We start from the raw sequence: 17414 nt of genomic DNA, 5'->3' as shown, positions 1-17414 counted from the left end.
ATTTGTACGTGCCAACCGACAACCCCCTCTCGCATCCCTGGCGATGTTCGTGCATTTTGCATGTCAGTAAACATGATTACGCAGTCAAAGAGAGAAGAAGACGATCTGCTTCTCCATATTGAAAATGTAATATAAGAAATGTGACATTTTGATTTATTTATGTATCTCGGTAGCAAATGGATCCCAATATAGCCACTTTAGGGGCCAGACGCAGCGCGGAATACGAATGCGAAATCGTCTCTTATTCATTTTTACGCCGCTTCGAATAACTTGCCACTGACGTTTTATGTACGACGTACTGTGGCGTGCAGGGGGTGACGGCTACGTTGCTGCCGCCCCCCGCGGACGGTCTTATAGGGTTGAGGTCGAGGACGAATAGAAAATAGGACGATATTGCGCTTTATTTTTAATTGGTGTACCGAGCAGTCGTTGTTCTGCAAGAACTTTCATTAAGGTGGCAGAATTGGATTTCGAACATGTGGAGATCGTGTAATTCACACAAATTAAATACCATTGGACGCCCAAAATCGGATAGGTTTTTTTATTTTCAGTCTAAATCTCAAACGACAAGCCGAAATCACAGTTTTCACTTCCATCCGAACCTTTCAAGTCCAATGTACATAGGCGTACAACATACAACTTTGCTTCCGTCGTTTTTTGTCGAAATTCGAAGCTTCATTGTAAAAAACTGTATGATTCCATCGCTAGCCACTACTTTCTCCCATTTTTCGGACAGCGTACGAATCCCGCGTTGAAAAAACTAGTCATTTTTTGAAGCGATCTACGAATCAATCCAATTTTATACTTCTTCATGAGACCGGAAATGCCAGTCCGCCAGGCCGTGTGTCATTGATCGAAACAAGTGATAGTCCAAAGTAGCAACGTCTGGAGAATTCGGCAGGTGGGGTAGGACTTCCCATTTCAATGTTTCTAAGTATGTCTTGACCACTTTCGCAACACAGGGCATCTGTAAAATCTCTTTACCATGTCTCTCGTTGAATTCCGGCCATTTGTCTCTCAATGCTCGACTCAAACGCATTAATTACGTTCGATAACGATCGCCTGTGATTGTTTCAGTCGGTTTTAACAACTCATAATACACTACGCCGAGCTGGTCCCACCAAATACTGCGCAAGGGATTATCGTAATGTACCCATTTTTCGTCTTCATTCACAATGCGATGCAGAAATCCCTTTCGTTTTTGCTTTGTAAGCAGCTGTTCACAAGCAAACAGACGCCGTTCAACATTTCTCGGCTTCAACTCGTACGGCACTCAATTTTCTTGTTTCTAAATCATTCCCATGACTTTCAGGCGTTTTGAAATGGCCTGTTGCGTCACTCGCAATGATCCTGTTAATTCTTGTTGCGTTTGACACGAGTCTTGATCAAGTAATGCCTCCAATTCTGCATCTTCGAAAACCTTCTCTCTTCCACCGCCATGCTGGTCTTCGACGTCAATATCACCATTTTGAAGCGTTAAAACCATTATCGGCAAGTTTTTTCACTAAAAGCGGCCTCACCATAGTTATTTGAAAGCATTCGATGAGCTTCATCCGCAGATTTCTTCATATTAAAGCAGAAAATTGGAACCTCCTGCAAATGACGATAATTTGGCTCGTTAGCTGACATGTTTAACGAGAATAACTTTATGATGCAGACACAAATCGTGACTGATATTTCGATGGCATTATTTTCAAAAATACCTAAGCTTATTGTATGACATCTTCGATCATTTTATTTCGACTACCACTACAGTCATCTATTGCAAAACGACGGAAGCAATACACCAATAAAACAGCTTGATCTCAAGCGATCATATATAGTTGAGGAAAATCCTGCGTGTTGTAGAAGGACAACCCCCCCGCACAGCCCGCGGTCTCGTCGGCGGCAGAGGCACCTAACGATCCTTCCGTATTCCATGCAGAAATTTCATTCTTGAAGATACTCTCCGGCATGGCGAAATCGCATTTCGGCATCAAAGGAAATTACGGCATTCATTCTGGGTGCCGCGCCTCGCGCAAAAATCGAATCAAATTCTCCCCAATAAAGTTTCTCGGATACAAGTTAGGCCAGCGATCGTGCCCCAACCGCGTTATCTTCATCCCTTTCTCTCTCTTTCTCTCCCTCTCTTCCTACCGTCATATCGTTTTCCGTCATCTGCGGATAAAGTCAAACGGTATATCTCTTGGTTTTCCTTTGAACTACGCGGCCCGTTTCCTTAAGCTGTCGACTGTAGGTCGAATGTGTAGCTCTGCAATATGGCGTCTTTCTTGGATGAAGTTGAGAACCTTTCGGAGATTATTCCAAAATTTTCTATGTTGGTTACATCAGAAACTTGTAGCATAAACTCAAAAGATTAGTTCAGCAGGTTCTGATGTCAAATTAGATCATAAGCTGTTAATCTATCAGTTAGCAGCTATTGAATCACAAAAGTCCATCAGATTTCAGTCTACCTTATTCTCGATATCCTTATCTGAAGAGCCTGCCATAAATGTCTGAAAACCCCTTTCAACCTTAACCTTTAAATATATTTATGGCAGATTCTGATATGCCTAACATTCCTATGAGTTGTAAGCACGGGCGTAGCCAGGTTTCAGTTTCGGGGGGGGGTTTTACATATTATAAAAAAAATATTATGTTTTTCTTTTTAAATATATCAACTTTAAAAGAGCCAACCCATTCAGTCTATTTTCACTAGTTTTATTTTTCAAGTATGTTTTGAGAAAAAAAGCATTTTCGAAATCACTTTTTGAAATTTAGTTTATTTCTTTACATCGATTCCTATAAATATATTCAGGAAAAAAATACCGTCGTAATATTTATACAACAGAGTACTCAAATTCAAATTTATGAATAGAAAGTTTATATGCAAAAAACCAGTAAAAAATGATAGTTATCACCTTTTTTGCATTTTTTTCAATGTTTTATCATGAAATTTTGGTGGCAAACTTCAGATTCGAATTCTGTACCCCAGAAACAGAGATAATAAATCGAAGAAATTAAAACTATCCCATCAACTGAGTTTTAGCAGAGAAAGATATAATACGCCAATTTTGAACTATCGTTTGAGCCAGGTTTTTCGGCCAAAAAACTTTATGGAAGAAAACGTCAGAAGATTAAATTTTTTTTGTATTTTTTTTTAATATTCCGTCACAGAATTTCGGTGCTAAACCTCAGATTCGGATTCAGAACCCAAAAAAATAAAGGGTGTTTTTTTTAGAGCTATAGAACTTTAAATTGCAATAAAACAACGATGGATTATTCGATTGATATGAATTTGATTTATCCGCAAGATAATCTTGTGGCATTACATTTTAAATATGATTTCTGGCATATGACCGACAAGGCTGGCTCGGATGTAGTCCAATCTGGACGTCCAATTTTCGATGACTTTTCCAACATTTGTGGCCGTATATCAGCAATAACACGGCGAATGTTGTCTTCCAAATGGTCAAGGGTTTGTGGCTTATCCGCATATACCAACGACTTTACATAGCTCCACAGAAAGCGGTGTTAAATCACAAGATCTTGGAGGCCAATTGGTCCAAAACGTGAAATTAGGCGGTCACCAAACGTGTCTTCCAATAAATCGATTGTGACACAAGCTGTGTGACATGTTGCGCCGTCTCGTTGGAACCACAGCTCCTGGACATCATGGTTGTTCAATTCAGGAATGAAAAAGTTAGTAATCATGGCTTTATACCGATCACCATTGACTGTAACGTTCTGGCCATCATCGTTTTTGAAGAAGTACGGACCAATGATCCCACCAGCCCATAAAGCGCACCAAACAGTCAGTTTTTCTGGATGTAACGGTGTTTCGACATACACTTGAGGATTAGCTTCACTCCAAATGCGGCAGTTTTGTTTGTTGACGTAGCCATTCAACCAGAAGTGCGCTTCATCGCTAATGGACGTAGAGCGCGATACGTATTCCGCACAGAACCATTATTTTCGAAATAAAATTGCACTATTTTCAAGCGTTGTTCAGGCGTGAGTCTATTCATGATGAATTGCCAAACCGAACTGAGAATAAATCACTTGACAGCTGTTAAATCCGTCGCCATCTTGAACAGAAATGCCAACTTAAAGTTATATATCTCGAAAAAAAACACCCGTTACATACGATCGAAAAAATCAAACTAACCCATAACTTTTCTTTGAGGGGCACATGTGAGCACAAATTGACTGGATTACGTAGAGGTAATTTAATTCAAATTTCACATTACAAATTAATTGAACTGAGAGTGATAATTTCATTCACTTTTTACAAATTCCTTTAAAAAATATTTTCGAAATTTTGAAAAAAAAAAAAGTTTTTTTGACATCTTTAACATTTCGGGGGGGGTTTGAACCCCCAAAACCCCCCCCCTGGCTACGCCCGTGGTTGTAAGTGTAAACGTCGTTTGTGGATTTAGTGGGATCAAAATCTTTACATGTTCAGGCAAAATTCGTCTCCGTTAGAAGAACATCTCTGTTAGAACCTCTAGAACTGTCATAGACTTTCATTTTTCTGTTTTCTCTACCGAATTAGGTTAGCTCCAGAATCAGCCAAGAAAGGTTGAGGAGTGCCGAAAACAGCCTCCTGTATATTTCTTTGGATTAGGTAAATGGAGAAAATGGGAAATAGGTTTCAGAACATTACTTATGGTATTTATACCAATAGGTTCTCTACGCAACGTTATTGTATACATCAGGCTCATGAAAATCGTAAACAATGCTTCGAGATGCCTTAACAGTTGACCCAGAGCAGCAAGTTCATTTAGATCTAGATGTTCAGTCTCAAGAGCATAGAGAAGTTGATGCAGCAACAGCTTCTAGAAACACAAATGGAATCTCGTTGGAATTGCCTCAGTTCCAGAAAAATAGGCTACGAAACTGAAGAGGGCTGACTTGATAATTATCTAAGGGTTGAGGGCCTTCTAGACAACATTGAGCGAGAGAAGGCTGAGAAAACTGAATTCTTGAACCCAATGAAGTCTTCAAATTGAAAGATATACTTAGAATAGATCAAAAATCGAACAGAAACATCTCAGTTTAATCATTCTTCCTCTGAAAAAGTAAAGTCCTTATGGTTCAATCAACTAGATTGCGACCAACATCGCCTTAGCAGCGACGAACACCACAATCTAGCAAAACTGCTACAAATCGCCAGTTCCAAAGTAAATCTTCGCACTTATCGTAATCGGCGTCTTCTGAATAATTGACGTCAAGATCCGCCATAATGGCGCCTATATATAAGCGCGGGGGACTGTCATTGTCAATAATTCAGAAACGGCATCGGGACGGTAGCGCCCGGGCGTATCCACAATAACTAATTCCAACGGGCGCAAACCGGTCCGTGAGCTCGAGGAGGTATCCAATTAATTTGTTAGTGTAGCAAATTAGGCTGTCTTAGGCATTTACGCAAATGCATTCGCTTTGGCGCTCCCGCCTAATTGTGTAGAAGGAATCTTCTCAAATGTCATATGGAGGCTGGTTGCCGCGGAACGGAATTAGGACGTTTCCGGAAACTATGAATATTCCATACGTTTCGGTGTTACCCACGGTGACGGCAGGCGTCGGGGTGCGGATCTATCGGGGTGCGGGCTGTAGTAAGATTGAACTTTGTAAATACGTAAGACGGCCGTGAATTTTGTATTGAACTTAGTTGCCCTGTTGGGTGAGAATTCTGACGGCTTTATGTTGTTGTCTATTTTATTTTTGAAATAAGTTGGTTTATCGAAAATATTTTTAAGAATCATTACGTTGCTACAATCACCTTTATGAAGACCGTGTACAGAACCATAGAAACTACTTGTTTCTCGACTTTTTATTGCCATTTAAAACTCTACGTCTTCAAGGACTGATACGCAAAATAAAAGAGAGGATATTTTCCAAAAACTTGAAATTCATAACCTAATATTCCAAACCGGTTTCTGTGATATTATCTGACAGTATAAGTAATTCTCTAAAGATTATCGGATGCTGACAATAGATCTCAAGTTGCAGAATTTACCTACATGGCGATTCAAAAGTCCAGATCATATCTTTTTAAAGTGATAATTCTGGTTAAAATGAGGAGTTCTTTCAAGTAATTTTTTTTTCTATCTAGAATTATCAAGGCAGAAATTTCAAATTTTGAATGTTACCTAACTAGATGATATTCCGAAGGTTCAAATATGTGTGGATGTTTCCAATAAGAATGATACAACTTATAATGCTGATAATGGTAAGAGAGTGTATTATTTTTTTGACATTTCCTCTGTCATTATGCTATTTGATAATGGAAAGATACAAGCTTCAACAACGTTTGGCCATTCCCAAATAACGCAGATTTACTATGTAAACAATGTTTCCCACCATCCACCGGGTATTTGACAGCCAACTGACAGAACCCTTCACATCTTTATCGAAGGATAGTCCCCAGTTAAAAACTGATACAGTCGCCATCTACAACTCACTCCCGTTACTCCATTCTTCGAGAGTTCTCCGATTTCCCCAGATTTAACGACTCCAAACAAAAGCGTAACGGATCCCTTGACCTTCTCCACCACCCCCTCTTCCCCCGCGACCAGTCGCACGGGCGATTAATCCTCTTAATGCGTCGATTCACCCCGAATAAAGCGCAAAAGGTCACTAAATACGCTCCAGTCGGAAGTCGACCAGTCTCCTCCACGCCAAAGATCCTTCCATTTCCGGTCCATCTTCGTGACACGACCGACCCCCCCTCCATCAGTTTCCGACTTCGAGCAGGATCCGCGCGTGCGGCCCGACACGCGACCCGAGCGTGCTGGGGACCCCCCGTGGGTGACCCCCCTTAGATCGTGGGGTGACTCCGGTCATTGTTCGTTTTTTTCACGTAGTTTATACGTAAGGTTTTTTTGCGGGGCGAGGCGTTTGTTCGAGCGTTTTTTTGGACGCTGTTACGGGTGTATTATGGGCTTAATGAGCCGGAGTATATATAGTAACTTCGGCTTTTCAAGCTGTGAAGACGTGGCGATAAAATGATTGTTGCGGGTATGGTTCTGTTTGGGGAAATATGTCGGATTGCGTTATGCCCTTGAAAGAGGCGGGAGGTCGAGTTAACACTAGGATAAATAATATGAAGCATATTCAAAAACATCAATTAAATTGATCATATTTCACTTCGTTGACTTTTTTACATTTTTAAGTAACTGTCATTTTTTTTTTAAATATGGAGTCAGGGCCTCCCTAATATTACTTTAATAGCGGTAGAATATGAGACAAGTGTCAAAAAGAACTTTTAAATCATACCTGAATCCCTAAACACTCACGGCTTGGCTTGATTTTCAAGCTACTTGATTTCTAGTCAAGCTCAAGTACACTAGTAGTTTTTCAATCTGAAGTCAAGTCAAGTTTTTGAAATAGAAACACTATAAATCATAACATAATAAAAAATAATATAAAAATAAAGTTTCTTGATATTGAGAAAACTCCAGGCTTTCTTTGATTTCATAATTTTCCATCCAGGATCTAAGACACATGAGGAATCTTATAGATTTGTCTCCTAACCTATTGCGGGTTTTTGTAACTGTGAGAGCAGCTCTGGAAAATTGTCTTTCAACAGGAGCTGAAGATGCTGGCATTGATAAATAATCCTTGGCCATTTTGGTCAAGTTTCAAAGATATTTGCGTGCGACGCGTGAATATCAAGCTCAAGTAATATCAAGTAGCTTGATATCAAGTCAAGCAATAAATATCTAAAATCAAGTCAAGTCAATTTTTCACGAGCTTGATTTTCAAGTCAAGTAGTTGGTTAAAATGTCAAGCTACTTGGCTTTACGAGTACCTAAATACAACAGATAATAAATTATAAAAATCGGTTTAGTCGTTTTTGAGTTGTAAAAGATGTAACTTACCCGATTATATAATATTATTTCGGAATTTCATGGGCAATATTGAACCAAAAACGTCTTAAAGTTCAATGTTAACATTATCCTGTTTTAGCATTCCGTTATGGGTGAGCGTAAACGCAGTGGTCGGAATTTAAAAAATAGCACCCGGAATCGGTTTAGCGTTTTTGCGGAAAAACGTCGGAAAACTCTTTACCGACCGGGGCGTATATTGACAATTAAAATTCATATTCGGATATATCGACGAAATCGTGTTTGCCCAGTGCCGAACGTTCAAATATTAATATTCGGAATTTTTCCGATATATATCGTCCGTTCGAATTTGTCGAATGAAGCCGATCGCGGTGTGGCCGTTGCGCGTGTGTGTGTGTGTGTATTTAGCGGAATTCGATGATTGATGTCGGTCCGGATGCGAAAGTAATGAAAAACTGATGAATTTTTAACGAACGGAAAATTTTCCTGTATGCGATCTTTTACCCCGCCGGTAAATTGTTTATTTTCGGGACGTCATCGTTTGTAATTGATTCCTGTTTTTCGATTTTTGTTCGATCACGGACTGGATATCGATGGAAGAATTTTTCTTTTTGATGTATGTAGAAAATTGGAGTCAACATTGATTGTATACTCATTTCAGAGGATTTTTTTTTCGAGAGGTCAATATCTCATTGCTTTTGGCGGAGTTCCAATTATTCATGAATTGTAGGGATTCATCAAGTCAAGTAGCTTGACATTTTAACCGACTATTTAAAAATGGCCAAGAATTCTTCAGCATCTTTAACTCCTGTTGAAAGACAATTTTCCAGAGCGACAAATCTATAAGATGTCTCATATGTCTTAGATCCTGGATGGCAAATTATGAAATCAAACTAAGCCTGGAGGTTTCTCAATATTAAGAAACTTTTTTTTATTATTTTCAATTTTTTATGATTTAATTTATGTTTCTATTTGAAAAAAGTTGATATTTTCGATTCTTTTATAGAGAAAGTTCAATGAATAAATTGCTTTTTTGCATGGTTACTTCTCATTTCATCTTTTTTTTTATTGATGTGACACTACACAATAAAACTGCTAAAAATCAAGTAGCTTGATTTGATTTAAGTACTTGATAAATAAATACTCGACTTGGCTTGAGATTGAAAAATTACTATCATACTTGATTTGAGCTTGACTTGAAATCAAGTCATAGTAAGACATCTAGAAAACCAACGGAAAAAAGTGTGAATTGAATAAAAAAGAAAGATAAAATGAAAAGAAGTACAATATTTTTCGGAATTTCTGATATTTTCAAAAGCTAGAGAACTTTTTATCAACTATATGGCTGAGGCGGACTCGGGTACCGTGATATTATTTGACAGTAGTATAGTCAAGATAGGTTTATTTTCGAATATTATATGGCTTTGACAATCAATATTCATGTAGTCGAAAGAAGGAAAATATTGAAATTTTGATATTGAAAAAATTCTATACAATTTTGTGATTCCAATTGAAAATAAACGTTACGTGAAGTTGCTCAGAAATGTTAAATGCAAGTATGGAAATCTATTGAAAATATTTATGATGATTTTTCATATTTTCGAAATCAAGAAAGGCGCTGAATCGAGAACACAACTTCAGGCGAAACAACATCAATTGTATCCACTAGTTGTATAATTAAAGTAATGAAATACTCGGAAAATGTTAAATTTTCCCTTCCCCCTCCAAAATCGAATCCTTCTCGAAAACACCCCCAACACGTCCTGCATCAGAAGACCTCCATCTTGTCTCGACTCCAACCCCTTAAGCAACGTCTCCCCGATCCCCGCGTATTTCATATTCTATATTTTATTCTTTATGTGAACGGCCCGGAACTCTTAACCTTCTTCCCTCCCGCCCCCTTGCACCCCCCTGCCGTACCGTTCGCGCGGCCCCAAAAAGGCGAACAGTTTTGGACGGGAGAAAGGTTCATTTAAATATTCATCGGGCCAGACGTAAAGATCGCTCTAATATCATAAAACGAATTTTCCATTTCTTCTTTTGTGCGCCTCCGCGCGCGTCGAGAGAACAAAAGGCAAAACGATCGCGCGCGAGGGGAGGGTGGACGAGGCAGGGGGCGGTGTTGTTGGCATTTGCATCGCGGAGAGGCGCTGGGCTCTCGACAGTGATATTTTCATTATCCTAATTCGGTTTCGGATGGAATTAGGGCCTGGCTATTTCCGTCGTCTCTTTTCGTTCTTTTTTTTTTTTTTTCGTCGCCGAGGACTGTCGAAATTGCTTCGCGGCCATTTTAACGTCCGGAAAATCTCAGGTGGAGCGCGACGGAAAACGGGAGGAATTTTGAGGTTGATCTGGCAACAGTGGAACGACAGATTGCATGGACGAAGAATTGATCATCATGATTTTGCTTTTCGAAAAGTCTGAAATTTGATACGAGTAAGAGTATTCACTGTTTTACGATTGGAGAAAGGAGGGACAGTAGCAATAAAACAAAAAAATAACTGTCAAAGAATAAGAAAGAAATCACCGCTAAATAATTTCTTCATTTGCTTCAATATTGTGTTCTCCGTATTTACGATCGAAGCCTACTGCATAAAGCATAAAAGGATCATCACAATAATTAATGATATAATAAAAACGATTTATCAAATTTATGATATTATTTCAGTTATTCTAAACTTGTATTTTGCGCTACTTGTAGATTTTAGAGTAATGAACATAGATAGAGGGAACATTGGTCATTTTCAGTAAGCAAATTTTGTCCCCAACATGAACTATCAAATTTGGCATGAAGCGCGCGGACATGAAAGCATATCAGTGATACGATATTTCACTCAATTCGCGAGTTTCTCCACAAAGGACACACTTCTTATGTCCCATAGTGAATCAAAGTTTCATATTAACCCAAAATATATTGAAATAATAATAATAAAAATATCAGAAATTCAGAAAACAAACTTCAAGCCCGCCAAAAGACGTGAAACAACAGTTGACACTTGAAGAGCAAAAGTTGCCAAACCTTGGATTTCAGCAGGTAAATACAGAAAATAATAAATATTCTGCTCATTATAAATTCGACAATTAGGAAAAATATCGGATTCCAAATATTCAAATTTGCATATTTAATAGAGAATCACTCAAATAAATATATTTCATTCGATACAATATACATTCATAAGGATATAGTAAATTTGTGCATTTGAAAATATATCATAATCCGACAACTCAATCTAACCATGTTGGGGACATGTAGAAATTGCGTATACTTCCTCTATCCATGTTTATTATTCTACGATTTTACCTAATTATTGAATGGTCGAAACGCAAAATTCGAATCTTTTATGGAGTAGAAAACCCTCGATTTCATAAAAACCTTCGTAGATCGACGTTGCCTCGCCTATCCCGATTTCCCCAACTACTCGGAAACCGCAAATCCGAGAAAACCAGAAAATCTCCTCAAAGCCTCGCTCGAACGCTGTAACCACCCACGGAGGATCTAAACCCCTCCACCCCCTAACCGATCTGAATGATTTTTATATCCGCGGGGCCATCGCCCGTTCTGCGCAAACACGTTTTCCCTTGTGCGTCCCGGACAGTGCAATTCGTACGGAGAGAGATATAATTTTCCATCGGTTCAAATATTTGCTTTTCATATTTGCCCCCATTACCACGCATGATTTTGTCGGCGGGCGGAAGGGTATGTAGCATGAGGGCGGGGGTGGGATATATCCGGTTAGCCATGATATTGATACCGGGTTCGGGTTTTTTCGGCAGCCGTTTTTCATTGGTCGAGCGTCGGCAGGGCCGGACCGAGGGGAAAAACCGGGTGGAAAACCTATACTAGATCAATATGATCTTTCGCCCACAATATTGTTTGAATAAGTTTAGGAAAATTTAGTATATTCATTTCAGCAGTGCTGTGACGTCACTGATGACGTAATCCAGTTGCCAACTGTATTCCCTTCGAATGCACACAAAACCGTGCAATTTGTTCAGTAAACTCTTTGCTATTTCTCCGATATACTTGTTTTGATTGTGCATATTTATATTGGTTTTTGTTGTTTCCGATTTCATCTGCTATAAACATATTCATCAGCATTTATATAAAACGTTGACATCATTAGAGTTTGAATGAAACATAATCAATCTTCCACTATACAATGAAAGGTTCAGAATGGAATCTCAAAATTTGTTTTGTAAGGAATGAAGGGAATGTTTAGACAGCCTGTCAACGTCATTTTCCTTCGATCGTTAACGTCAAATCATTGCTAAAATGAAATGTAGCCAAAAAAGCATCAAGGAGATCAACATACAATTTTTTTCAATTGGTATGATTAAATTTGAAATGGTTTTGAGGGCAACATTTTTTATTTGTGTGTTTAGTAGATTATGCTATTCAATTCTTAATCATATTCGAATATTTGGTAGAAGTTCGATCGAGAAATCTATTGAAAAAGACAGGCTCCAACAGTGTTTTGAAATTGTTAAATTATTTCATCAAAATCAGTGCTTATTTTTGAAAAATGTTATTCAGTTTATCGACTCACTATTCCTCATATTGCTGCAGACAAATTTGGAAGTGTCAATTCTCTTTATACGTTACAGGAGCACCAACCAAGAGCAGTGAATCGATCACCTGAATAATGTCTTTCATAAAGTCTTTTTGAATTTCATTCAATATTTACAAATAATCACTCATTTAAATAACATGATTTAACTATTTCCAAACGTTGTTGAAGCCTGTATTAAATGGCATAACCTACTGAACACAATTGACATAACAAATGTCAAAAAATAATCAGTGTTGCCATTTCAAATTGCATCTTTTCTTTCAGAACACGCCTTCATTCATTGAAAAACTAAGTTGAATCATTTTGGGCAGAAAGGAGCTATCACACCATGTTGGTCCCCCTAAGACTACCTCAAGCTCAAGATGTAAAGTTACTCACCCATCTCCGAAAGGAAACAGATGCGGAAAAGGTGGTGGAAGCTGCCTCGGAGGCTCGGAAGACACCGACGGTGCCGGACTGTGAGGCGAAGAAGGATTCGAAGGGTCACCAGCTTCTGTAGACCCCTTGCCTTGGTCCGGAGACTCTCTACCGGCGCTACTCCTGCTTGAACACTCTCTGGTCTGTATCTCGTCCTCTCCGACGTTTGGTGGTTCTGGAGAACTGGTAGCGTTGATTTCCTCCAGCTGAAATCGAAGAAGACAACGTATTTAAGAACTGGCATTTGCTGTTGTTTTCGATAGAGTTGTTACCTTTTCTTCCTTGGCATCGCCGTCTCTCTTCAGCATTTCTTGTCCTTCTCTTTTCCTTTGTTCCTCCTTCAACCTCTCGGCCTTCCTCCATTTGGCCCTTCTGTTTTGGAACCAAACCTGCAACGAAAATTACATAATGAGGAAAACAACAATTTCATAGACCAGTCAGCTGGAACAGAATCAACTTCGAATACGTCAGCAAATTAAGAAGTTCTACAGAGGCTACAGATACAGAAAACGTTTTTGACAATCACGTAAATGTTAAAAATGTTTTCTTCGTCCGAATTTTATAGCCCTTTCTTTTAGTTTTTTCTATCTACTTTTTGTACCTGAATTCATTCAAATACTCTGTACCTCTTGTAGAACCATCAGTGTCTGAAGATGAACTAATAATATCACTTTGATAATATCTGCGTGCATATAATTTTCTATGAAAAATTTTTCAAATTCTAATTTGTTAGAATTTATCTCAGACTACTAAACATAGATAGATGGAGTATATGTCATTTACACTAAGCAAATTTTGTCCCCAACACGAAATATCAAATTTGACATGAAGCTTGTGGAAATGAAGGAAATGAAAACATATCAGTGATACGATATTTCGCTCAATTCGCGAGTTTCTCCACGAAGAACGCACTTCTTATGTCCCATAGTGAATCAACGTTCCATATCAACTCAAAATATATTGAAATAAATACCTGAATATATCAGAAATTCAGAAAACGAACTTCAAGCGCGACAAACGACGTGAAACAACCGGTGACACTAGGAGAGCAAAAGTTGCCAAACCTTGGATTTCAGCAGGTAGATACAGATTCCGCTTATTATAAATTCGACAATTAGGAAAAATATCGGATTCCAAATATTCAAATTTGCATATTTAATCGGGAATCACTCAAATAAATATATTTCATCCAATATAATATACATTCATAAGGATATAGTAAAATTGTGGATTTGAAAATATATCACAATCCGACAACGTAATCTAACCATGTTGGAGACATGTAAAAATTGCATATACTCTCTCTATCTATGTTTATTACTCTACGGGATTTATTAATAGTTGTTTTGTTGACCTTTTTGATGAAATATATGTTTAATTATCACCTAGTCTTCTGGAATTGTTATAGAGAAAAGAGATGTTTCTGCCTTTATCAAAATAAAAGATTATTCAATCCTAACACTGTAGAATTTGAAAGATATTTTATAGGAAGTTATAGTCGCGCAGATAAAATCAAAGTGATATTGTCAGACTATAATCATGGTGGGCGCCAGTGTAACAAACGAGGATTCCTTCCTCTAATTATTTCAGATTGCATTGAGGAGAAAATTTTCGCATTGCGCATACTGAATAGAACCAGAATTGCTACGGAATAAAATAACGTTATTATCGAAAATGCAAAAAAAAACAAGTCGACCTCCCCGTATCGGGCAACTGAGAGCATCACCGTAGCAGATTGAACCTAACCCAATTTTCCATTACCTTATTACCCGTCAAGCGGAATTAGGTTAATCGTTCGAAACTCGATAAGGCCGTCCTCTCTCGAAAGAAAAGGGAAACAACGACTCCGAATCAAGTTTGTGCAACAACCCCAATTATTGTATACGGGACAAGTATCGGGTTGCACGGAAATCGAATCAAAAGGGGGGCCCCTTGCATAAAGTCTGTCAGTTTCGTGTCGTTTTACATGTCCGTGATGCGTGTGCCTCTCTCCCGACGTGGTCCATCGGGGTGATTCACGTCTTCTGATGGTCCCCTATCGACGTCGCCCGGCTCTCTTTTGGGATTTGTCGATGTTCGACAGAATTGGAAAATTTCGGTCTGGTCGGTTTTTCGCCTACAACTACTGCGGAAGTCATCTTCAACGGTTTCTAGGACTCGCCACTAATCAATAGACATAATATCTTATTACCTTAACATACCTATTGGAAAAGTCCCGAGTCTACCATAGTAAAACACATTTTTTATTATTCAACATAGTTGCCTTCTAGGGCGATACAGGGATTATAGCGATCTTACAACTTTTCGATACCATTTTTCTAGTACGATTTGTCTTTCGCTTCAAAATAGGTCTCAGTTTCGGCGATTACATCTTCATTGGCGCTAAATTTCTTTCCAGCGAGCATTCTTTTGAGCTCTGAGAACAGGAAAATGTCGCTGGGGGCCAGATCTGGCAAATACGGTGGATGCAGAAGCAATTTGAAGCCCAATTCATGCAATTTTGTCATTGTTTTCATTGATTTGTCACATGGCGCATCATCTCGATGAAACGGCACCTTTTTTTCTTCAAATGGGGCCGTTTTTCAACGATTTCATCCTTTAAACCAATAACGCTATATAATAATCGCTGTTGATGGTCTGGCCTCTTTGGAGGTAATCCAAGACCGGGGACTTTTCCAATTGGCCTAATATTATCAGTGTCTGGAGATGAACTTGAAACATAGAAAGTGTCAAACTTTTTTCAATAATAATCTCTGGATAAAAGTAAAACTTTCATTGAGAGAATAGTATATTCTAAAACAAGTTGCAGAATGGGCTCCTATTCCAACACGAATGCGAAATTCGAAAACGAGCGACGAAGGAGCGAGTTTTGGAACGCATGAGTGTTGGAATTGCCTTCTGCAACGAGTATTAGACAATATTTTCTCTATTTCAGTCAAGTTTCGTGAAATGTCGAAATTCAATGAAAAATTCAGATTATATATCCTAGTGACTTTTCTATTGTATCTTGGCAGTTGGTGTGACTGTTACGAAAATTGACAGATTACGGAATTTCAATATGAATCGTATGTTTCGAATTTAGACATAATTTACAATTACCCATTAAATTCGTAAATTATGTCTGACGAAATCGATTTAACACTACCAGAATTAAGAGAATTTGCAAATAATGTAGTAAATTATTTCACTTTATCCCCAAATTATATTATATTGACAATTATTGACGTTTGTCGAAATTTGATAGGATTGGAAGTCAGCATAGGCAACCACACGAAAAATATATCTGAAAACGATGCTGTAATGAGTTCATTACAGCACTGTTTTTAGAACTGTAATGGACTCATTACGATACTGAAATAGAGAAAGAATATTACACCCCACACAATAACCTTACAACTAGCTTCAACCAAAGCAGTCCCCCAAGAACAACAATTATAAAAATTGTAAATTCAGCCTCCCATCACTAACCGCAAACATCTACAAACCGCAAACAAGATCATATGCCCAAATATCGGCCGATCCGAAAAAGCGACAAACTCTCATCTCGTATTATGATCCCGATAACAAATTATGCTCCCCGAAGGGCCAAAAATCGCCGCGGGGTTGCCGTCGGTCATTAAAAATAGGTAGTTTGCTCGCCGACGTACAAACCACAACAGATGTTACCCTTTGTGGCGATATAGGCGCACTTTTTCACCCCGTCAACCTGCTACTGTAACTCATTCGGATATTAAAGGGGACTTGTATTAGGGGGATGGGGTAGCGATAATCCTTTAAATAACTTGTTAGGAGAAAAGATTAATTTGCGGCCGGGCTGGTGTTTTTGCCCCGTGTGCTCGAGGGGAAATGTTTCCCGTGGTTTCCGAGTCTGATGGAGTATTGGAAGGGAATTCGTTAATTGATTTTGACAGATCTGTCAATCATCTATCGAACATAACAATCGAACTTTTTCATTGACAGATTTCCAACTAGATAGCTAGACAAAAATCTATAAATTCTTCTAAAATTGGATAATATACTGTTTTTTGAGCGGACAAAATAATGTTGCAAGCAAAGCAAAAACTTTATAAATGTTATTTCAGACTACACTCCATCGACAACAACGGTTAAAATGTTATATTATGCTGACTTGAAACCTGGTCAAAGATGTTTGCATTCGTCAGTTGTTCCAGAAAACATAAGAAAAATAATCTTAGCGATCGTAATTTGAAGATATCAGCACTATTTTGAGTGCTTTCGAGCTTTGAAGTAATTCTGGATCCGCCACTGCATACATTCAATTTCCTAAACATCAGGCAATTTCGATTTATTCATTACCAAAATCATTCAGAAACATTGATTATAAACGTAGTTAATACAATTGTTCATAACGATACCTCGTGAATTGATATTCATTGTAACTGATATACTAAAAATATGACTTCATGACTTTTCAGTTATTAGTTGGGAAATTAATTCATTCAAATCAATGAAAAACATAATGGAATCGTGTAAAAAAACGCTGATGCTCTAACAGTATCAGAAATGACATAGACTTCTAATATCAGACAAATAAACAGTCAATAAATAAACTATTGTATAAAACATACTCACCGTT

At 38.2% G+C, this 17414-nt stretch overlaps 1 protein-coding gene across 4 annotated transcripts in view; it reads right to left on the bottom strand.

The window, feature by feature from the left end:
* LOC123681902 (dorsal root ganglia homeobox protein) overlaps nt 1–17414 on the bottom strand; it is a 108003-nt gene that overhangs the window by 21419 nt on the left and 69170 nt on the right. For all 4 annotated transcript variants that reach the window (XR_006747727.1, XM_045620256.1, XM_045620257.1 and 1 more), the window contains exons 5-6: nt 13090–13206; nt 12779–13023 (exon numbers count right to left, since the gene is read on the bottom strand). Coding sequence is in view for 3 of the 4 variants with exons in the window: in XM_045620256.1 (XP_045476212.1) it covers nt 12779–13023; nt 13090–13206 (362 nt within the window). In the remaining variant the exon portion in view is untranslated. The remainder of the gene's footprint in view (nt 1–12778; nt 13024–13089; nt 13207–17414) is intronic.

This window comes from Harmonia axyridis, chromosome 6 (genome assembly GCF_914767665.1).
Source record: "Harmonia axyridis chromosome 6, icHarAxyr1.1, whole genome shotgun sequence".
Taxonomy (NCBI): Eukaryota; Metazoa; Arthropoda; class Insecta; order Coleoptera; family Coccinellidae; genus Harmonia; species Harmonia axyridis.
Note: the sequence above shows the minus strand (reverse complement) of the source record. Positions and strands in the feature narration are given on the sequence as shown.